Raw genomic sequence first — 24150 nt, forward strand, 5'->3', positions numbered from 1 at the left:
TGAACAAAGTTACCAAAACCAATTGTGAGCTAATTTGATTTGCAGACAATGTAAAAATACAGTACATTTAAGATTCTGCAAAAGTTTGGATCCGTTGTGTATTTTGTATTATTCTAAGTTATTTTGAGTCTCATATTTCAGATTTTTCTAGTGAACAAAACTCCCTATACCTTTAGATGTGTCTACACTAACTGTGATATTGAGTAAGCTTTCTGTAACTTGCCTGGGATAACCAAATAGCAAATGCTATCTCTTAATTATTTTTAGTTATCAGTCTCATCCTGTGGTTTCATAGGATCTCCCTTGTCCTTAAGCCTTATACTTTACTTTAACTTAAAAAGCAAATAGTGAATTTATTTTTTAAAAAATGACCAAGCACATAAATACCAATCATATGATTGTTAAATACTTATAGCAGAAACTCTTCCACTTAACTCCAAGTGGAAAAACAATATAATGATTGCAAATGTAAGAAAGAACTTGAATTTATATAGCACCTTCTCATATCCACAGGGCACCCCAAAGCACTTTATAACCAGTAGATTACTTTTGAGATGCAATCACTGCTGTTAAGTATTCAAAGCAGGCACGTTGTGCACAGCAAGGTTCAACAAATGATGAATTGAATTATCTGTATTGTTGGTGGTGCTCGATGAGGAAGAATGTTGGCCAAGGCACTGGGAATACTTCTCACTCTTCTTTAAATAGTGCCGTGCAACCACCTGAGCTGGTGGAGATGACCAATGCTTCACATCAAAAAGGTGACACCTCTAACAATACAGCATTCCCTTAGCACTGCATTCAGGTGTTAGCCTCGATTATGTTCTCAAGTCTGTAATGGGGCTTTGAGACCATAACCTTTTGCCACAGAAGAAGGCAGCCAAATGAGTTAGGATGAGACAATAAGTACTAACCTAAATCTATGTTAACTTTTATGTTACAGTATTTCTTTTCTTCAGTTTCCGATTATTGTGGGCCCATTTACTAATTGAAACTTTCTCTCGGAAGTGTCAAATCGAATTTTGCTTGCATTCTCAGAGTTACAGAGAATATATAGGACAGGAGTAGGCCATTCAGCCTATCAAACCTGCTCCTCCATTCAATACAATCATGGCTGATCATCCACTTCAATGCCTTTTGCCCTCACTATCCCCATATCCCTTTATGTAACTGATATTTAGAAATCTGTCAATCTCTGCTTTAAACATACTCAATGACTGAGCTTCCACAGCCCTCTGGGGTAGAGAATACCAAAGATTCACAACCCTCTGAGTAAAGACATTTCTCCTCTTCTCTGTCCTAAGTGCCTTCCATTTATTTTGAAATTGTGTCCCCCTGGTTCTAAACTCCTCAAACAGGGGAAATATCTAACCTGCATCTACCCTGTCTATCCCTTTAAGTATTTTGTAGGTTTCAATTAGATCACCTCACGTTCTTCGAAACTCTAGAGAAGACAGGCCCAGTTTCCCTGATCTCTCTTCATAGGACAGTCCCGCCATCCTGGGAACAAGTCTGGTGAACCGTCATTGCACTCCTTCTACGGCAATAATATCCTTCCTAAGGTAAGGGAACCAAAACTGCACACAGTACTCCAATGTGGTCTAACCAGGGTTCTAAACAATTGAAGCAAAACTTCATTATTCCTGTAATTAAATCCTCTTGTGATAAAGGCTAACATATCATCAGCCTTCCTAATTGCTTGCTGCACCTGCATGCTAACTTTCAGTAACTTATTGACGAGGACACCCAGGTCCCTTTGTCCATCTACACTTTCTAATCTCTTACCATTTAACAAATACTCTGCACATCTATTCCTCCTACTAAAATGGATAACCATACATTTTTCCACATTATATTCCATCTGCCAAATCCCCTTGAAGCCGCTTTGCATCTTCCTCACAACACACATTCCCACCTACTTTTGTGTCAGCTGCGAACTTGGAAATATTACATTTGGTCCCCACATCTAAATCATTGATAGATATTGTGAACAGCTGGGGCCCAAGTACTGATTCTTGCAGTACCCCACTAGTCACAGCTTGCCAATGTGAGAATGACCCTTTTATTCCTACTCTCTGTTTTGTGCCTGTTAACCAATCCTTAATACATGCCAGTATATTACTTTCTATCCCATGTGCTTTAATTTTGCTAACCAACCTTCTGAAAATCCAAGTATATTACATTCACTGACTCCTCTTATCAATTCTGTCAGTAACATCCTCAAAAAACACCAACAGGTTCGTCAAACATGATTTCCCATTCATAAATCCATGTTGACTATGCCCAGTCAGATCATTATAGCTATCTTGTAAGTGCGAAGGTTAGTTTTTTAATCAGTGTAACTTATTAATAATTACTAATTAGAATAGTGTTGTCTGGACAGAGTGAGGCTGTGAGTTGTGTGTGAGCGATGTCACTGATGAAGGGATAAAGGTGTTCTTTGCTGTCTTTCTTTTCTTTTCTGCCTCTTCAGCCTCCAGGGTACAGGGGAAGAAGCTGACTGGCAAGTAACTGGTAAGTTATTCCACAAGCAATAATTAGTTTGTAAAGCTAAGTAATGGCAGGGCAGCTCGGCCAAGCAGAATGTACCTCCTGTGGTATGTGGGAAGTCGTGGATGCACCATGTGTCCTAGACAAACACATCTGCAGGATGTGGCACCGGCTGCAGAAGCTGGAGCTCCGGGTTTCGAAAATCAAGCCACAGCTGGAGTCACTGTAGTGCATCCCCGAGGCAGAGAACTATGTGGATAGCACATTTCAGGAGGTAGTCACCCTGGAGCTTAAGAGAGCACAGGCAGAGAGGGACTGGGTGGCTGCCAGACAGACAAGAAGGTCAAGGCAGGTAGTGCAGGAGCCCTGGTGGACATCCCACTTTCTAACCACTATTCAGTTCTGAGTACCAATGGGAGAGAGGGTTCCTCTGGCGAGTGCAGCGAGAGTCATGACCAGAGCACCATGGGTGGCTCAGCTGTGCAGGGAGGGAGAAGAAAGGACAGGCAGCATTAGTGATAGGGGATTCTATAGTTAGGGGAACAGATGGGCGTTTCTGTGGTCACAGACGTGATTCCAGGATGGTATGTTGCCTCCCTGGTGCAAGGGTCATGGTTATCACCAAGCGGCCACAGAGCATTCTGGAGGGCGAGGATGCACAGCCAGAGGTCGTAGCCCACATTTGTACTAACGATATAGGAAGAAAGAGGGATGAGGTCCTACAGGCTGAGTTTAGGGAGTTGGAACGATTAGCAAGCAGGACCTCAAAGGTAGTAATCTCCGGATTCCTCCCAAGGCCACGTGCTACTGAGTATAGAAATAGGAAAATACACCAGATGAATGCGTGGCTGGAGAGATGGTGCCGGAGGGAGGGCTTCAGATTTCTGGGGCATTGGGACCGGTTCTGGGGATGGTGGGACCTGTACAAGCTGGACAGTCTACACCTGAACAGGACTGGGATAAGTATCCTTGCAGGAAGGTTTGCTAGTGCTGTTGGGGATGGTTTAAAGTAGTTTGGCAGGGTGATGGGAACCTAAGCGCAGACTTATTTATTTTATTTAGAGATATAGCACTGAAACAGGCCCTTCGGCCCACTGAGTCTGTGCTGACCAACAACCACCCATTTATACTAACCCTACAGTAATTCCATATTCCCTACCACCTACCTACACTAGGGGCAATTTATAATGGCCAATTTACCTATCAACCTGCAAGTCTTTGGCTGTGGGAGGAAACCAGAGCACCCGGCGAAAACCGACGCGGTCACAGGGAGAACTTGCAAACTCCGCACAGGCGGTACCCAGAATTGAACCCGGGTCCCTGGAGCTGTGAGGCTGCGGTGCTAACCACCGCGCCACTGTGCCGCCCAATAGGACAATTTCATGGCAGGGAACGGGAGGCAGAAAATTAGCGAGTCACTCTGAAAGACAGAAGGTTAAAAAGTGTGTAGCACAGGAATTTGGCAGGGTTAAAGGGTATTTATTTAAATGCAAGGAGTACAATAAATAAAGCCGATGTTGCGTGCATTCAGGTAGAGTGTCCTTAACCTTGTATTCTTGACATTATTCATCATTTTAAACCTAGTTGATGCTCACCTTTATTTCGCCTGCCTTCTAATATCACTTGCTACTTTTCTACCTCCTGTTACCAGCTTTACTTCCTTCCAATTTGAGCTATCCCTAAGTTTTCCATCCCCCTGACAAGTTATTTTAAATCCTCCCCAACAGCACTAACAAATCTCCCTGCGAAGATATTAGTTTGGGTCCTGTTAAGGTGTAGCCCGTCTATCTTGTAGAGGTCCCACCTGCCCCAGAACCGGTCCCAATGCCTCAGAAATCTTATGCCCTCCCTCCTACACCAATTCTCCAGCCACATGTTCAATCAATCAATCCTCCTATTCCTGTGCTCACTAGCATGTGGCACTGAGAGTAATCCTGAGATTACTGCTCTTGAGGTCCTGCTTTTTAATTTCCTTCCTAACTCACTAAAATTGCTTTCAGGACCTCATCCCTCATCCTATCTATGTCATTGGTACCAATGTGGACCACAACCTGTGGCTGTTCACCCTCCCCTAGACGGACGTCTTGCAGCCACTCCGTGACATCCTTGACCCTGGCACTAGGGAGGCAACACACCATCCTGAAGTCACATTTACTGTCGCAGAAACGCCTGTCTGATCCCCTGACTATTGAATCCCCTATCACTATTGATCTTCCACTCTTCTTCCTCTCCTCCTGTGCAGCTGAGCCACTGGGGTGCCACAGACTTTGCTCTGGCTGCACTCCCCTGAGGAACCATCACTCTTACCAATATCCAAAATGGAAAACCAATTAGCAAGCAAGATAGACTCAGGGGACTCCTGCACTGCCTGGTTCTCTTAGACTGCCTGGCGGTCACCCATTCGCTCTCTGCCTGCATACTCCTAACCTGTGGTGTGACCACCTCCCTAAAAGTGCTATCCATGTAGTCCTCCACCTCACGGATGCACAACAATGACTCCAGCTGCCGCTTGAATTCCGAAACCTGGAGCTCAAGCTTCTGCAGCCGTTTACACTTCCTGTTGATGTGTTTGCCTAGGACACATGGTGCACCCATGACTTCCCATATGCCACAGGATGTACATTCCATTATATAAGAACAGAAACAGGCTATTTGGCCCAACTGTGCTGTTTTTTTTATTCAAAATTGAGTTTAAAATAACTAGTTCCTTCTCTCAGCAATTTCTAAATTGACTTCCTCAGAAATTTCCAAACAGTTTCATTGATTCAAATGGAACAGTTCATTTCTGATGTAGGGTCACTGACCTGAAACGTTAACTCTGCTTCTGTCTGCACAGATGCTGCCAGACCATCTGAGTATTTCCAGCATTTCTTGTTTTTAGTTAATTCTATATCCTGGAAAAGAGTTAGTGAAATTTTCTGGATTTTGAATAATTAGTCACTCGATTTAAAAAGGGAACTAAGTTGTATATAAATGGAACCAATCATGCAGCATTCTTTAAGTTTGAATTTTTCTCAAGTCTGTAACTGACAAAAATTGAAACTGTATATTGAGTTAAGGATTCAAACTACAGTTGATTTTTTTAACAATTATTACTATAGCTAGATTGAAAGGACCAACCAACACAAGATACTTAATTTTTGTCAGTTGCTTTGGTAAAACATTTGTCATCACCATGTCCAAAGTTCTTGAACATCATATTCTCCGAACAAGTGCTGTTTCTGGCTATCTAGTTTCTTTTCAAATTCCACTATATCTTCTGCAGTTGGCGGGTAATCCTTTGTCTCATTTTCCATTAATTGGGAGTTCCTCGTCTCTTACTCTGTTCCTTCTTCATGCCATTGACTTTCCCCACTTAGTTCTATCCACTCTTTTATTTGTGGATTCCATTTTCTCTGCATCAACTTTCCTCAGATTGCTTGCAGTGCACATAACTACTGGGATTAAATTTTCATCTTTGGTATGCCAATCGCACACCTTTGCATACCAGGAGCTCATGTATGGAACTTAGATTCAGATAGGGAATTGGATGGAAGAATGCTTGAGGTGTAAGGCATGTGCTCCTGACATAGAAAACTGTACTGGGAGCACTGAAGAGGAAATTACTGGAGTTCTGTTTTAACAGCTACCATACTGCAATCATGCTCTTAACCAAAAACTATCCATGAGAAATGCCACAAAAGAATAGAATTATAGAATGTTTACAGCACAGAAGGAGGCCATTCAGCCTTGTCGAGTCTGTGCTGGCTCTTTGGAAGAGCAATTTAGCTAGTCGCACTCCTCCACCCTTTCTGCCTCCAGCACCCTCTCAGGCAGTGCATTCCAGATCCTTCTTACTTTGGAGGAAGAGCTAGGTGGTTACAGGCAGTTTCTAATCTACATATGACCAATGACAGGCAGGAAAAGCCCCTCTGGTCCATCCTACTTTTTCCACACAATTGTGATACCTTGTTTATTGCGATATATACACTCTCCACCCAATTGAAAACCATGTGTTTCCCCAGACCTGAAACCCGACAGATGAAAAGACTTGCAATTATATATCATCTTTCATTATGTCAGGATGCCTCAAACTGCTTCACATTCAATAAGTACTTTTTGAAGTACTTAATCCATATTCCATATAGATCCCAATTTAAATTCCTTCCAATTCACAGCCTCCATAGGGTAATAACTTTTTGTTTCAGTGGTTTTGAAGTGAAGTAGGAAACTCTTCAGTCTATCTGCGCACAGCAAGGTGCCACGAATAGTAATGTAATAATGACTAGATAATGTATTTCAGTGACATTGATTGAGGGATAAATGTTGGCCAGGACACTGAAGAGAATTTGTTCAAAATACTAGCTAGAAATATCAAAACAGATAGTAAGAGTTTCTATAGATATTTAAAAAAGAAAAGTTAATAAAGTGAGCTTTGGTCCTATAGAAAGTGAATCTGGGGAATTAAGGGAAAATAAGGAGATGGCAGATTAATTGAACAGGTATTTTGCATCAGTCTTCACTACAGAGGATACAAGTAACATCCCAGAAATAGCTGTAAATCAGGAAATGATAGAGAGGGGGGTACTCAGGAAAATTCTAATCACTAGGGAAGTGGTACTGAGCAAATCTTTGGAGCTGCGGACTGACAAGTCCCTGGGTCCTGATGGGACTTCATTCTAGTGTCTTAAAAGAAGTGGCTAGTGAGATAGTTGATGCGTTGGTTTTAGTTTTCCAAAATTCCCTAGATTCGGGGAAGGTTCCATTAGATTGAAAAATAGCCAATGTAAATCCTTTATTCAAAAAGGAGACAGAAAGCAGGAAACTACAGGCCAGTTAGCTTCACATCTGTCATAGGGAAAATGTTAGAAGCTATTATTAAAGACGTTATAGGAGGGCACTCAGAAAAATTCAAGGTAATCCAGGGCGGCACAGTGGTGCAGTGGTTAGCACCGCAGCCGCACAGCTCCAGCGACTTGGGTTCGATTCTGGGTACTGCCTGTGCAGAGTTTGCAAGTTCTCCCTGTGACCGCGTGGGTTTTTTGCCGGGTGCTCCGGTTTCCTCCACAGCCAAAGATTTGCAGGTTGATAGGTGAATTGGCCATTGTAAATTGCTCCTAGCATCAGTCGGGGAATTGAGGGAAGGTGGGGATGTGAGAGGGTAATGGGATTAATGTAGGATTAGTATAAATGGGTGGTTGGCACAGACTCGGTGGGCCGAAGGGCCTGTTTCAGTGCTGTATCTCTAAATAAATAAATTAAAAAATCAGGCAGAGTCAATATGGTTTTGTGAAAGGGAAATCATGTCTAACCAATTTATTGGGATTCTATGAAGAAGTAACATGTGCTGCGGATGAAGGGGAACCAGTGGATGTACTGTACTTAGATATCCAGAAGACAACTAATAAGGTGCCACATCAAAGGTTATTACAGAAAATAAAAGCTCATGATGTAGGGGCAACATATTGGCATGGATACAAAATTGGCTAGCTAACAGGAAACAGAGAGTAGGCATAAATGGGTCATTTTCTGGTTGGCAAGATGTAATGAGTGGTGTGCCACAGGAATCAGGGCTGGGGCCTCAACTTTTTACAATTTATATAAATGACTTAGATGAAGGGACCGAATGTATGGTTGCTAAATTTGCTGATGACATAAAGCTAGGTAGGAAAGTAACTTGTGATGAGGACATAAAAGGAGGCTCCAAAGGGATATAGATAGGTTAAGTGAGTGGGCAAAGACCTGGCAAATGGAGTATAATGTGGGAAAATGTGAAATTGTCCATTTTGGCAGAAAGAATAAAAAAGAAGCATATTATCTAAATGGTGAGAGATTGCAGAGCTCTGAGATGCCGAAGGATCTCGGTGTCCTAGTGCATGAATTGCAAAAGGTTAGTATGCAGGTACAGCAAGTGATTAGGAAAGCAAATAGAATGTTATCATTTATTGTGAGGGGAATTGAATGCAAAAGTAGGGAGGTTATGCTTCAGTTATACAGGGTATTGGTGAGACCACATCTGGAGTACTGTGTACAGTATTGGTCTCCTTATTTAAGGAAGGATGTAAATGTTGCTACGACCAGGTGAGAAAGGTGTCTCGGCGTCTTTCTCAGCCTTTACCTGGTCTTATTATAACAGAGTTTTAATTTTAAACACACCGTGTTTTGAACTCCCCCTTGATGAATTCTTGTTCACTTTCCAATATAAGGCAAGGAAATGAGCACAACCAGGTTTTCTCAGGTTTTAAGAAAAGTTGAAATATATTAAAGCTTAAACTTAAACTCTAATTCGGTTAACGTCTACGAATACACGGCGCGCCCCACACTAGCATGTATACGCGATATGCACATGCAAATAGAGACAGAAAAGAGCAGAAGAGAAATAAAGTGGAGAGGTTTGAGGCAATATGAGAAGAGTTTTTGTCACTGTGCTTCGAGCTCACTGTAGTCCTTTTGTAGGTAATTCCTGCTTTTTGTTGGGGCCCAGTATTCTTCTTAAACTTTGTTCACTATAGGAGACTTTTCTCTTTTGGGGTTCATGTGTCTTCAATGGTTTCTGAAGCTGGTGAGAGCGAGGTGAGAGCAGACAGGAAAGAGATCTTTTCAGTCCAGGAGCAAACAGCTTTCTCAGTTCAAATGCTCTGTGGTCAGTTCAAATTCAAAAAACTCCAACAGCTAGTTAGTCATGTGACTAAACTGGTCTGACCAAGTCTGTTTGTGTATTCCGCCATTTTAGCAGTTAATCTGGAATGCTAACATCTCCACCTTCAACGCTGGTAATCAAAAGTCCATTGCAGATTAAATTGGAGCAGGGAGTGGCCCCTTTGTCCTTTCCAAGCACTGTCTGTTACTATGCAAATGTCTTTCCTGTCAGGGCTTGGCAACCCCTTATAATAGGCCTTCTTTTCTTCCCAGCAACAATTTTAAAATTTAATGTCCATGTGGCAAAATATCTGTGTCTCATTCTTGGCTGGTGGGGGCCTGCATGACAATGTGTTGGAATTTTTACTAGACTAATACCTGGAATGGGTGGGTTGTCTTCTGAGGAAAGGTTAGATAGACAAGCCTTGTATCTGCTGGAGTTTAGAAGAGGTGACTTGATTGAAACATATAAGATCCTGAGGGGTCTTGACAGGGTGGATGTGGAAAGGATGTTTCCTCTTGTGGGAGAATCTAGAACTCGGGTTCACTGTTCAAAAATAAGGGGTTGCCCACTTAAGATGGAGATGAGGAGAATTTTTTTCTCTCAGAGGGTCGTGAGTCTTTGGAACTCTCTTCCTCAAAAGGCGGTGGAAGCAGAGTCTTTGAATATTTTTAAGGTAGAGGTAGATAGATTCTTGATAAGCAAGAGAGTGAAAGGTTATTGGGGGTAGGTGGGAATGTTACAATCCGATCAGCCATGATCTTATTGAGTGGCGGAGCAGGCTCGAGGGGCCGAGTGGCCTACTCCTGATCCTAAGTGGTATGTTCATCCTTCTTTGGCCTCCTTGTCTCGAGAGACAATGGGTAAGCGCCTGGAGGTGGTCAGTGGTTTGTGGAGCAGCACCTGGAATGGCTATAAAGGCCAATTCTAGAGTGACAGACTCTTCCACAGGTGCTGCAGAGAAATGTGTTTGTCGGGGCTGTTACACAGTTGGCTCTCCCCTTGCGCCTCTGTCTTTTTTCCTGCCAACTGCTAAGTCTCTTCGACTCGCCACACTTTAGCCCTGCCTTTATGGCTGCCCGCCAGCTCTGGCGAACGCTGGCAACTGACTCCCACGACTTGTGATCAATGTCACAGGACTTCATGTCGCGTTTGCAGACGTCTTTAAAGCAGAGACATGGACGGCCAGTGGGTCTGATACCAGTGGCGAGCTCGCTGTACAATGTGTCTTTGGGGATCCTGCCATCTTCCAGGGACGTAAAATTACCATAGGATGTTTTAGGTCCAGCTGAGAGGGTAGATGAGTTTAATGCTGCATGCTGATAGTGTAGCACTCCTTCAGTACTGCTCCAGGACAGTCAGCCTACAATAAAAGCAAAATACTGCGGATGCTGGAAATCTGAAATAAAAACAAGAAATGCTGGAACCACTCAGCAGGTCTGGCAGCATCTATGAAAAGAGAAGCAGAGTTAACATTTCGGGTCAGTGACCCTTCTTCAGCCGACAATCTGTGCTCAAGTCTGCACCTTCTCTTCAGGTAGTCAAAGCTCTCGAACCATTGGCTTGTTCTTAGCCTATGACTGATGTGTGACAAACTTAAGGCCCAATAGAAAAACTCGACGTGCCACCAGCGAGTGGCTTCCCGGGCGGTTTGAATGCCAGTGACTGGAGGCCCGCCTTTTCCACCAGCTTCCAATCAAACGAAGAGATCTTCAGCTAAGCACCGCCCCATCACTAGGGATTGGGAGAAAGAAGATTGATTGACATAAGGGAAAAACCAATAGAAAGGCTTGTCGTCATCTAACCCGGCGGGCCGCCCACTCCCGCACCCATGGTCCAATCAGCAAGGAGAACGTGCGTGCTTCCGCCTACCTGCCGGGTGCTGGCAGTCACGGATTGGCGGAGACATTCCAGAGCGCGAGCGGGGGCGGGGCTTGCCTGTTGTGGGGGTTCAAACGGCCGGTCGGCGCGCGGGGGCTGAGGGGGTCATCAATGTCCGGTCGGCGCGAGATGTTAACGGTCGTGGCTCGAGCTTGGAGCTCCGCACTAGCGCTTGTCCTCTGCGCGCTGCTCAGCTGGGCTTCCGCCACCGATCTGCCGTATGTGACCTGCGGCTCTGTGGTCAAGCTGCTCAACAACCGGCACAATGTCCGCTTGCATTCGCACGACGTGAAGTACGGGTCGGGTAAGTGCCGGGTCTCCGCCTTAGTCTCACCTGCCCCGAGTCTCCGCTCTCTATGGCCACAGCGGTGATGCTTCCCCGTTGTCGAATAGCACCGTCGCGGGCTATTTGAGTAGTGGAGGCCTCAGTGCCGTTGCAGTAGCGCCGCATGTTAATACGATCAGGAGCCTTGACTGGGATGAAACCTGTTTCCCCCCCTCTGGGGCATTGGTGCCAATTGTGCCCTCCCCCCCATCCCCCCTCTGGGGCATTGGTGCCAATTGTGGCCTCCCCCCTCTGGGGCATTGGTGCCAATTGTGCCCTCCCCCCCATCCCCCCTCTGGGGCATTGGTGCCAATTGTGGCCTCCCCCCTCTGGGGCATTGGTGCCAATTGTGGCCTCCCCCCCCCCCCCCTCTGGGGCATTGGTGCCAATTGTGGCCTCCCCCCCCCCCCTCTGGGGCATTGGTGCCAATTGTGGCCTCCCCCCCCCCCCTCTGGGGCATTGGTGCCAATTGTGGCCTCCCCCCCCCCCCCCCCTCTGGGGCATTGGTGCCAATTGTGGCCTCCTCCCCCCCCCCCCCCCCCTCCTTGGGCATTGGTGCCAATTGTGGCCTCCCCCCCCCCCCCCCCCTCCCTCTGGGGCATTGGTGCCAATTGTGGCCTCCCCCCCCCCCCCCCCCCTCCCTCTGGGGCATTGGTGCCAATTGTGGCCTCCCCCCCCCCCCTCCCTCTGGGGCATTGGTGCCAATTGTGGCCTCCCCCCCCCTCCCTCTGGGGCATTGGTGCCAATTGTGGCCTCCCCCCCCCCCCCTCCCTCTGGGGCATTGGTGCCAATTGTGGCCCCCCCTCCCTCTGGGGCATTGGTGCCAATTGTGGCACCCCTCCTCCCTGTTTGGTTGGAATTAGCTAACGTGGGGCAGGGTGGGGATTAATGTGGAGACCTGTTCTGCCTGTATGGCTCAGCCTTTTCCTGACTGGTTCACTTGTTAACTGAGTCTTTTGTTGTCTTTGACAGTACATGTTAGCAATTTGTGTTAATATTAATTATCAGCATTGTGTGAGTAGTCGATGGAGAGGATACGGGGTTGTAAGCTCAGCTATGGGTCAAATGGGACGCCTTGGTTGCCAGCACCCTGAGACAGCGGGCAGGGAGGGGGATGGAACTGGTGGCAAGGGAATGGAGTTTGTGGCATGGTTTGAAGCCAATGGCTTACTATTTTGCAACGTTCAATTGGTGCAAATCTCTGTTCATTGAGGATTGTATGTTGCATGAGTGTTTTGACAACACACAGTGGAGAGGTTGAGGGAGGTGGCTATGAGGTAGAGCTGCACGTTGTCAAGTGTACAGGTGCAACCTGACATGTTTTCCATCATTATTTCAAAGTATGTATTTTTAAAAATTTGTTCATGGCATGTGGACATGGTTGGTAAGGCAACATGTATTGCCTATCCCTAATGTGTGCAATGGTTATAAAGGTGTATGGTTAATGAAGCTTTCTTTAATCAAGAGTTTTACTTATAATCAAGCTGTTCGAGAATAATTTATTCACTTGCTTTCTTACTTTTAATAAAGTTTGCCACCTGCACCATTTTCAATGAGTTCTGATTGTGTGAATGAAAGAACACTTGGTCCCTGCTAGAACAATCTGTCCCCTTTCTCCAGGAAGATCCTGAACAGTGACTGAATTCTTTCCAGAATTCTGTGTACTGATTCAAATCAAAAATGCTGAAATAAGTAGTAGATGAAGATAGGATCTGTTTCTTGGATAGAAGTTTTCTAACAGGTGACTTGCAGTGGTTGACAGCTTATCGTCTGAGTTAGAAATAATTAAAGCTTGCAAGGCTGTTTAAGTTTGGAGGGGGGGAATGCTGTCAGTGGGGTCCTTGGTTTGAATTCGGCTCATTTACGATATCTTAATTGGACAAAATGCAGGAAGATCTTAAACTTGTAGAATAGATGTGTAAATGGCAAGTGAACTTCAATAAAGGCAAGTGTGAGATTGAACATTTTGGTATGAGGAATAGAACTGAAAAGCAGAAAACTGGTCATACTTGTATAGGACCTTGATTAGACTACATGTAGAGTACTGTGCACAGATCTGGGTTTCCTTATTACAAAGTGGATACAGAGGCACTGGGGAAGGTGGAAAAACAATTTATGAGGGTCAGGAAAGATTGAACAAGCTTGTGCTCTTTTCTCACCCTTCCTTGAAAGCCCACAGATTCCAGAAACCCCTCTTAGTCCTCCCTGGACCTCCAACCTTCTGTTGCCCCAAGGTCCCTCTTAAGCACTCCTTGTGGTTACTTTTAGGATTTTGCTTTATCTCCTGCTCTTGCACCAGCAGAACCCCCCTGCCCCCACCACAACTCCAATATGTGCTGCCAGTGTCCAGCCACCTGTAAAATCCTCTCTGGTTCTATTTTATATTCCCCAGACCTCAGAGCTTCCACATCTCATCCACCCCATGATTACTTCTGTGTTCACTCCTCTTTTTGTGAAAGACTGACCATGGGCAGAATTTTCCATTCCAGTTGCTACCAGAACTTCGCAGAGTTGTCACAGGTTTAATTTTTCACAAAGTCTATGAAGAGAGAAACTGTGTATGATTACAAGTGTAATGTATATTAAGACTAGGATGGGGATTATTGGATTCGGTCCTTGGCTTGTGCTAAATTAGCAGTGTGTGGATATTGAGTGAAGAGAGCATTGTGTTTGGCTGATTTCATCTCCTCTCTTTCCCACTACCCCTTCTCCAGGTGCTGAGACTCAATGTTGAAGCTTGCACATTGAAAAGTGATGATCGGGGAGGGAAAAATGAGGAATAATTTTTAAAGTTCTTGTTAAAAATTGCTATATAATTTACACTTCTTGCATGTATTGTATTTTTAATTGTTTCCTAACATTTCAATAATTTTCCCAGCTGTTGTAACATCATATTTATGATATCACTCTAATTCTCAAAAGGGAGTGGTCAGCAGTCCGTGACAGGGGTGGATGCTTCTGACGACAGCAACAGCTACTGGACAGTGAGAGGAAAACCAGGCCAGGTTTGTCAGCGAGGAATACCGATCAAATGTGGCCAGTCGATACGGCTGACACATGTCAACACTGGAAGAAACCTGCACAGTCACCACTTTGTGTCACCACTCTCTGGAAATCAGGTATAATGACTTATGTGCTGAGCAGCTGTAGTTCACTGGTAGCTGAAATCATTGTATTTGGTTATAAATTGCATTTCCTTTGTTGCATTTGTTTTGTAACAAAAGTTATTTAGCAAAGTTTTATGACTGTTGATGCTATAACTTTCCCTCTTCCCAATACAGAGCATACTTATTAAATCATACATTTTTAGTGTGACAAATCGTGTTTAACTTGCTGGGGTTTTTTGATGAGGTAACAGTGAAAGTTGATCAGGGTAATACTGTTGATGTGGTGTACGTGGATTTCCAAAAAGCATTTGATAAGGTGTCCCACAACAGACTTGTGAGCAATGTTATAGCTCATGGAATAAAAGGGACAATAGCAATATTGATATGAAATTGCCTGAGTGACAGAAAAGAGAGAGTAGTGGGATATTGGATGTTTTCAGACTAAAGGAAGATTTGTAGTGGAGTTTGCCAAGGGTCGTTGTTAGGATCCTTGCTGTTCCTGATATATATTAATGACCTAGACCTTGGTGTACAGAGCGCAATTTCAAAATTTACAAAACTTTAAAAGGACATAGACAGTTTGGTGGAATGAGCGGATGAGGGGCAGATTGAATTAATGTAGAGAAGTGTGAAGTGATTCATTTTGGCAGAAAGAACCCAGAGAGCCAACCTAAAATATAGGGTGCAATTCTAAAGGGGGTGTAGGAGCAGAGGGACCTGGGGGTTTATGTATATGAATCATTGAAGGTGGCAGGGACAGGTTGAGAGAGTGGTTAATAGAGCATACAGCATTTTCATCTTTAATAATAGGGGCATAGCGTACAAAAGCAAGGAAGATATGTTAAACTTGTATAGAACACTGGTTCAGCCTCTGCTGGAGTATTGTGTCCAGTTCTGGGCACCACACTTTAGGTAAGATGTGAAGGCATTGGAGAGAGTGCAGAAAATATTTGTGAGATTGGTTCCAGGGATGAGGAACTTCAGTTATGTGGATGGATTGGAGAAATTGGGACAGTTTTCCTTAGAGAAGAGAAGGTTGAGAGGAGATTTGATAGAGTTGTTCAAAATCATGGGTCTGGACAGAGTAGATAGGGAAAAACTTTCCATTGGTGGAAGGATCGAGAACAAGAGGGCACAGATTTAATTGGCAAAAGAAGCAATAGCGACATGAGAAAAACCTTTTCATGCAGAAAGAGGTTAGGATCTGGAATGGACGGCCTGAGATTGTGGTGGAGGCAAGTTTAATCAAGGCATTCAAGAGGGAATTGGATTGTTATTGGAAAAGGAAGAATGTACAGGGTTACGGGGAGAAGACAGAGGAGTGGGACTAGGTAAATTGCTCTTTTGGAGAGTCAGCACAGACTCAACAGGCCGAATGGCCTCCTGCTGTGCTGTAATGATTCTGTAACACCTTGTGAAAAATGTATTGATTTTTGATGGCATCTTGCCCTCATTACGACACAAAGGTCATTTTTGTCCTGTGCATTACTGGTACATTTTCTCATTTTTCCCCTCCCTAATTCTTCAAGCTAGTATGCCATACACAGGGTATGGTAATCTTGTGTTTCATTTACTCCTCTCCCATATGAAACTGCATTCTTCAAATGATGCACATTAGGTGATGCAGACCAGGCAACAGCATCAGACTAAACTTAAAAGAAAGCTAGCATTTATGTAGCGCTGTTCACAATCTCGTTGTCCCAACGTGCTTTACAGCCAATGAAGTACTTTTGAAGTGAAGGCACTGTTGTAGGAAACATGGCAGCCAATTTGTGCACATCCAGGTCCTGTAGACATAAATGCAATACTGACCAGATAATCTGTTTTAATGAGTGATAAATATTGGACATGGGGAAAACTCCCCTGTTCTTCTTCGTAGTAGTCACATGGGATCTTTTATACCCACCCGAGAGGGCAAAATATGGCCTCAGTTTCACGTCTCATCAGAAAGATGTCCCTTCCAACTAGTATGTATTTGCTACCAGTCATTCCCTGCCCATACCAGTAATGGTGCTGGTTTCTACCAACTAGTTTATCTTGAGTTTTGGTTTGATTTTCTTATGTGCTAATCTTGTACTATTTTGCCATGTAGGAAGTAAGTGCTTTTGGTGAGAATGGAGAAGGAGATGACTTGGATGTTTGGATAGTGCAATGCAGCGGAACAAGTTGGGAACGAGATGACGATGTACGCTTCAAGCATGCAGGCACCCAGGTCTTTCTAACAATAACGGGAGAACAGTATGGTCATCCAATTAGAGGTCAGCTTGAAGTTCATGGCACGTTTAGCCCTAGTGCCAGCAATTACTGGACAATAATGGAAGGAGTCTTTATCAAACCCAGTGCCGAGCCATTGAAACATGATGAGCTATAGCTTTATTTTAATAAGACTATGTGAGGGGAAATAAAGAGGCCAGTAAGAAATATTGTGACATAGTGTGTGTTTAACAAATTAATTCATCTCGTCTTGAGTCATAGCTTGTAAAGTAAAAACAAGATTGTATTGTACCTTTTTTCTATACTTGTTTAAATTTCTAAAGAAATGGGAATATATTTAAAACAAAGTTGTATGTAAACGTAAAGATGCACGTGCTCAACTGAATTTCATTTTCACTTTAATTTTCAGTATATAAAAGTCATTAACTTGGAAAAAAAATCAGGTATTGGAAACATATTTTTAAAGTCATCTGCATCTCAATGGTTTAATAATCCCAAGTGTTGCAAAGACTATTTGCTTTTTACCTCTTGCTCTTTCATTGTCCTTTTTCTTTTCTCTTTTTCAAAACCTATGGCATTCTGCTGTAGTTATTTCCTGAGCAGAGTGGAATTCATTTGCAGAAGATTGAATGTAGTTAGCACTTCCCATTCCAGCTGCTACCAGATCTTCACCATGTTGTCACAGGTTAAATTCTATCTATAGTGTCTCTTCTCATAGGCTGGGTATTATTATCTGTATGAGTGCAGTTAAGTCCAGAAAGGGCTAGTTGGAAGCCATCAATGAGGGCAAGGTCTGGGCCCTTTTCATCAGTCTAAATGAAAGCAGTTGCTCTTCCATTTTCAGACTTGCATTTCTGATAACTCTTCTGTAGACTGAGTTCAAACTATACACATAGTATTCACAGCACAGAAATAGGCCATTCAGCCCAAAAGGTCTGTACCAGTGTTTATGTACACAAGCCTCCTCCCATTCTTCTAAGCCCATCAACGTATTCTATTCCTTTCTTCCTTGTGTCTATATTTTCCCCTTAAAAGCATCTATGCTATTTGCCTCAACTGTTCCTTTTGGTACTGAGTTCTGCATTCTACCCACTCTTTTTTTTAATAAAAAAAAAAGGTTCTCCTGAATTCCCTATTGGATTTATTAGTGACAATCTTACATTTATGGTTGGGGTTTGGAATTTATGCCTGAGAGGTCTTAAGGCAAACAAAATGGAAAATACATTACTAGATTAATCTGTTACAAATTATAGCATTGCAGGAATCTCCTTTGTGTTTTGTCCAACAGATTCAGATTGAGTGGTTCCATTTTTGTTGTGAGTTGCTGAGAAACTTAAAAATAAATTTTTTATTTGCCCAGCGATCTGAGTTTGTGCAAAACTGCTTTACTTCCATATTCGTTTCCTTCAGCTGACTCAATATATTCCAATACAATGCAGTTATAGTGGCATCATAAAGCATTTGGCTGCAAAATACACACCACTTGTATCATTTTTTTAAAAAAAAAGTAAATCTGCTTGGCTAATGGCTTTAGTAAATAAATATGCCACCTAATGTGGCATAGAGCTTATGGAATAGACAGCTTTGATCTCTTGTCTGCTGAGTGACCTTATTGGGACAGTAGTTGGGATGGTAAAATGGCATCATGTTCTTGGACTAGAAAGGAGGAAAATCTGCCAACGTTTGCTGTCTAACGACTCTTACTGGAAAGTGTGTGTGTGTTTTGAGATGGGTGCCTTCCACAGTCACACATCTTGCCACTGCTCCCAATTCAGGGTCATGTGAAGAATAACCATTTGATTGAGATACTGGAGTGCTTCTGCCACTTGTGGAACTGTTCACTGACGTGAGCCTGCGTTTCAGTAAAAAGGCAGGTAGAAAAGTAACATTTTTATATTTTTTTAAAAAAAAAAGCTAACTTGAAACCTATTAGTATTTGAATCTAGATGCTAAAACATGTTCTGTTGCTTAGTCCCAACTTGCTGTACCTAGCCTTGAGTAAATGGAAAATGCGTGGATGGCTCCCATTTTTTAAAAGGAATGGAAATTGAGAGATTTCTGATCTAGTGCAGCAGCTCTACAGGGGATCTGTGGCATGTGAGTAGGGCAAATAAGAGTATGGCTCTTCAACCAATCAGATTGAAGAATCCTCATTGAGCCAGGCAGAGAGTAAAGCAAGAAGCATAAATTAGATTTAAACCATGTACAATAAGGGAAATAGAGAGGGAAAGAAAGATGGGATTGAGAGAGAAAAGAGACAAAAAGTAAATTTACTTTATTATTGGAGTTATTGAAAGTTAAATTCTGAAGGAGTGAGACTCCACACTTATAAAATTAAATTTTCAGTGCCTGAGAGGTTTGACAGTAATTATGATGTATCATGTGTTTTAAAATTCACTTACACTTGAATGCAACCGCCCTAATTACTTCTGCCATTTAGTGGGTAAGTGCAGCAACTTCACACACTTGCGTCGATTTCAACACTGAGCCTAACGGTGAGGTACTGTTGTGCAGCCTGTGGAGGAGCAGGGAAACTTTGACAGCAGCTTCCGGTTTTCCAAATTTAACTGGGCATGTTCCTCTGGAAGCTGCTTTCCAATTTACTCCATAATAACTCAGAGCATTGATGGCCTCACCATTGTTCTCAAAGTCCAAACCATTTAAAAATCTGACTACCAGTCTTCCTACTTCCTGTCAGCTTTTCCATTATAAATTCTTAACCCCATGTTTATAATGGAAACTATGTACATTTGTCATGCGCTAATTACATTCTCGTGCCAATGATGGTGTTTCACCAGGTAAGTGATCGCCATTTGATGCAACCTTTATAATTTGGCATTTTTCATAATTTGATTTTTCTTTTAAATGAGCACTGACCAGAAATCCAGTTTCCAAATATTCAGTAGTAAGTTCACTTTTTGAGTTTGAAATGAAAAGCTTTGATTAAATTTTCTTTATTTTAAAATCCTTGTGTGGGAATCTTGGTGGTTCAGCAGTGAAGCTGGTGATCCAACACTGAGAGCATGTCTTGGGTGCCTAAGCATTTATCTGTGTGCATCAAGCGGAAATACAAGAAAGTGTGAAATAAAAATCTGAGCCTATTTCTATACTGTCAAAATATTTCTGGGAGAAATTCTTTTTTGATAGACTCACTGAAGTCTTGTTTTGAATAACTGACCATTTTATAGTTCACAAAAGCTGCTTTATTGGCATTGAAGCCCTCTGCTGAAAATTCTAATGTGTTTGGCTGATGCAAGAAAATAGTTTAGTGATGGATGGAGTGAAGTAGTGCATCAATGGAGAATTTAAAAAATGTATGTTATGATAGTGATTGTTACAGAAAGATCTTCTAAAGAGATTTAACTGATTATTTTCAAAGAATTTTTTATAGATTAAGATCCCACCATGACTATTTGAGAAATCTTGGGCTAAATGTTCCCAGCCCTTTGGAGATAGACTGGGAAGTGGGAGGGCTGGCCATAGGGCATTGGATGGTGTTGGGAAGGGAGCCTGATGTCTTTCCATCGCCATGGCATATTGAGAGTGGCAGAAGCCTCAGCGACACAACCGCCTACAGGGCAGCCACTTAAGGGTCCAATTAATGTTCACTTCCTGCTAGCAGTGGCACTGCCGAGGCTGCTGGCTCTTTGATAGGGCTGGTAGCTCTTGGCCCTCAATTGGATGGCAGCCAAAATGCAGCCCCAGGTGCAACTGCCTGTCTGAGGGGGGTTGGCTCCTGCTTTCGGCCCAGGATTTCTTTGGGGCGGCCAAAATTCAGTTCCTGGAAATAAAGACTGGTATCAGTCCTGAAATTGTTGTGTTCTTGTAAATACGCAACTGGTTTGCTGTCCATAAAGAAAGGAAATCTGCGGTTCAACCCTGCTCAATCGGAAAAGCGCCCTTGGTTCATCCTGTCTCTTGATCCAAGGACCGTGCGGAGCCATATTTGCTGGAGGCCGAACAAACAGGCAGGCAGAGTCCACATGGAAGCTCATGGAAGGGAGCAGCAGCAGCAGCCACCAATGGGCTTTCGACTTAAGAGAAGACAGCGGGTCTATAGGCCCCGCATGACATCTGCACGTGCCTGATCGATACTGTCAGAGGCGGCTGCAGATGTCCAGAGAGGCGGTGATGCATCTCTCTGCCCTGCTGAATGATGGGGTTTGATGGACAGCCTATGCCTGTGGCCCTCAAAGTCACCGTGGTTCTTACCTTCTGCGTCTCTGTATCATTCCAGGACCACACCGGCGACCTGTGTGGTGTTTCACAGTCACCAGTGCACAGCTGTATCAGGAAGGTCACCGATGCCTTGTACAGGAGGGCTGCTGGAAATGTGTGCTTCGTAACAGACCCTGAGAGTCAGTCCCAAAAGTCCGTCAAATTTGGGGCCATCGTGGGAGTCCCACAGGTCCAAGGGTTCACCGACTGCACGCATGTGACCATCAAAGCTCCTGTCGGACAACCAGCTACTTTTCTGAATATAAAGGGCTTCTACTCACACAACCTGCAGCTAGTCTGTGACCACAGTAAACGCTTCATGCAAGTGTGTGACTGCTTTCCAGGCAGTTGCCATGACTCCGTTATTTTGCACTGCTCCCAGGTGCCAATACTCTTCACTGCACCAACTCCGATCTGGGGGTGGATTCTTGGGGACAAGGGCGGCCCCTTGCAGACATGGCTCCTGACGCTGGTGAGAAACACCACCAGCGATGCAGAGGAGGCATACAATGCCTGCCAGGGCTCGACATGAGCTACCATCGAGCAAGTCATCGACATGCTCAAGATGTGCTTCCGCTGCCTACACATGTCAGGTGGGGCCCTACAGTGCTCACCAGAAAGGGTAGCACGCATTGTTGCTGTGCGATGTGCTCTGCACAACTTTGCAATACAGAGTGGTGAGGCCTTGCAGGAAAAGTAGAGACAGGAGCAGGAGACATGCTCGCACGATGAGGACACTGAGGAGTTGCAGCAGCATACGCGCATGGGAGGACTGAGATAATGGAGGTATCGCAGACAGGGCGAGCAAAGAGCAAGGGATGCTTGTCAACGCCTTATTGCTGAGCGCTTACACTATCTGAGGAGCAGAATATGCTCCCCATGTCCCACATCACCGTGCTGCATCTGGTAGGCAGTCTCCTGCAACTGTGACATCTGTGTTAGCACTATTATTGGCAGCAGATGATTGAGCCATTGCCCATGTGACTGCACCTGTGCCGTGCATTCATCATGCATACTGGCATGGCAATGATTTTCCATACATTGGCATTGCTCCAGGCCAATGACGTCATGGGAAGAGAAATAATCAGCACATGCTGGCATGCGTCATTAACACAGTAGAGAGGAGACACCTGCTAGACAAACACATTTAATGACAAGTTAACAGAACATATATGTTGCTCTCGTGATAACCCATATGTGTCGGTGTCTTTTTCAGCTGCTTGCGTGTGTTCTTTCTCTGTGCAACCAGAGCACAGCTAGCAGCTTCGCTAGAGGTAGGCTGCTGATCAGGATGCCCTTTAGCTGTGGATGACTTGGGCGATCGTCCTCTGGGCGCACGAGGCCTGGAGGGCCCTGGCTGTCTGAGGGCCTCCTGCACCAGTGCAGGGGTATCCTCAGACGTCGTGGCTACTGGACTCGCCAGCGGAGGGGCTGAGGGGCCGCTGTCCACATTGGAATTGCCCTGAGGGGGAAACCCCACATATGGACGGCTGGCTCTCCTCCCTTGCAATGCTTGTGGGAACTTCGCTGTTCTCCTGAGAAGGACCAGGTGCAGAGACAGGGTGCAGGCTCCTCGTCCCTCTCTCGCCTAGCCACTGTTGCATCCAGCTCCTGGCCGAGGCGATGGTTTGAAGGTCAGTGTGCATCTGTGGAATGTGGTTCTCCATTAGGGTCGCCATCCTCTCCATAGAGGAAGCCATGTGCTTATTTGCCTGGGACACGGCAGCTGTCATGGCCTGGATGGACTCCCCAATCTTCTGCTTATGTCTGCACGTGGCCTGTGGCATCTCTGCCAGATGTTGCCTTACCTCTTCCTGCAACCCCAGCATGCCCTGTGCTGTCAACACCAGAGGGTCATCAACAACCTCTGGCTCAGCGTGGGCCTGGCCGTCTACAGTCCTCTGACTCTCAGAGGCTTCGGCTGTCTTAGCCTCAGCCAGCTGCTCAGATGCGTGCATGGTACTCTCTCCAGCTTGTGACCCAGACTCTAGAGCTGAACGCATTCCCACCAAGGTGAGTATCACTGTGCTGATGGCAGGTGCAGGAGTGTCATGGGACGCTGCTTCCTCCTGAGGTCGTCTCCTCCTCAGAGGTGCCGGCACACTCTGGGGCCTCTGATGCTACCTCGGAGCGTCGCCCTGCAAGATACAATGTGAAGAGTACAGTTTTAGGTTCACTGGTGTACATATCACTAATATGACAGCATTGTGTCAACAAAGGAAATGTTTCCAATAATCATTGCGTTTGTCAAGGAGACGAATGTTCACCCCAGAAGCCAAGCTCCGCTTCTGAAATTGGATGCCCTCCGTGACTGCCATGCATTTCAAGGGCCTCCTCCACAGCCTTGGTCGGAGGTCCAGCACCCCTTCCCAGTCTTGGAGGACTCCCTCGTATTATGCAAACTCTTTGCCTGGAAGAGCAAGGATGCAGATGTTAAACATTGACATACAACTACATGATGCTTTGCACAACAGGGGCACTAAAACAAAAGGTGGATGACCGTCAGTGTGTCAGACGGACTCAGCCTGTCATGTAGGTGCCGTGCTCTGGGGTGCACATGAAGGATTGACTTTCACACATGCAGACACCCATGTGGCATCAATCCTCCTTGCCCTGCTTCCCTGTGTTTCACATGGCAGTGGCACCCATATGCCACTTTGGGCAAACTCTGGTCAAATGGGGCCCCCAAAAAAAAGCGCCACTTACAAGCAAATGAGATCGTTCATCCTCTTGCCGCACTGGTTCCAGTCATGGCGGGTGATCCCACGGCAGCTTACTACCTCCTGCAATCTCCACCCAGGTTTGCTTGGTCAGGCAGGAGGGCATTTTCTTGCCATTGCTGGGAAAAAGAACCTCCCACCTTGCATAGCCTGGAACAGAATGAGAAGGGAGCATCGCTGAAATGTGGGGTTACCTTGATCTCACCTGTGACATTTTTCTAGGCAGCAGGGATGTTGTTGTTAATGGTTGTCTTGATTCTGCTGTTTCAAGCTTCAGACAGAATGGTGATGTTCAACCCGCCCCCTCTGCGTGATTGCAAATCTGCCAATGCAAATGAGCCGTCACGTTTGCAATCGTGGTGGCTCTGCAACGTGAGGCCCATGTGTGTGGGCCGCAAATACGGCAGCAGGCTGCTAAAATCCAGCCCAATGTGTCCCTCTTGCCCAAACGTAAAGCTGTGCAGTCTTTCATCTAATTTGTCAGTTTCCAATCACATACCCACTGCCTCCTGGGACAAGGCCATAATTAATCTTAAAAATAAATGGAAAATGCTGGAAATACTCAGTGGATCAGGC

At 44.7% G+C, this 24150-nt stretch overlaps 1 protein-coding gene across 1 annotated transcript; it reads left to right on the forward strand.

Annotated features, from left to right (window-relative positions):
- Positions 1-11048: 11048 nt before the first annotated feature.
- sdf2l1 (stromal cell-derived factor 2-like 1) lies at positions 11049-17999 on the forward strand. Its single transcript, XM_068054693.1, has 3 exons — positions 11049-11294; positions 14238-14434; positions 16515-17999. The coding sequence occupies exons 1-3, from the start codon at positions 11102-11104 to the stop codon at positions 16791-16793; spliced, it is 669 nt and encodes a 222-aa protein (XP_067910794.1). The 5' UTR covers positions 11049-11101; the 3' UTR covers positions 16794-17999.
- Positions 18000-24150: the final 6151 nt, after the last annotated feature.

This window comes from Heterodontus francisci, chromosome 23 (assembly GCF_036365525.1).
Source record: "Heterodontus francisci isolate sHetFra1 chromosome 23, sHetFra1.hap1, whole genome shotgun sequence".
Classification (NCBI taxonomy): Eukaryota; Metazoa; Chordata; class Chondrichthyes; order Heterodontiformes; family Heterodontidae; genus Heterodontus; species Heterodontus francisci.

What these genes read in the sequence shown, in the direction of transcription:
- sdf2l1 (XM_068054693.1), top strand. Translation starts at nt 11,102, where the DNA reads ATGTCCGGTCGGCGCGAGATGTTAACGGTCGTGGCTCGAGCTTGGAGC. An exon ending in CGACGTGAAGTACGGGTCGG is followed by an intron (nt 11,295 to 14,237) that starts GTAAGTGCCGGG and finishes AATTCTCAAAAG; the next exon opens with GGAGTGGTCAGCAGTCCGTG. An exon ending in CACCACTCTCTGGAAATCAG is followed by an intron (nt 14,435 to 16,514) that starts GTATAATGACTT and finishes TTTGCCATGTAG; the next exon opens with GAAGTAAGTGCTTTTGGTGA.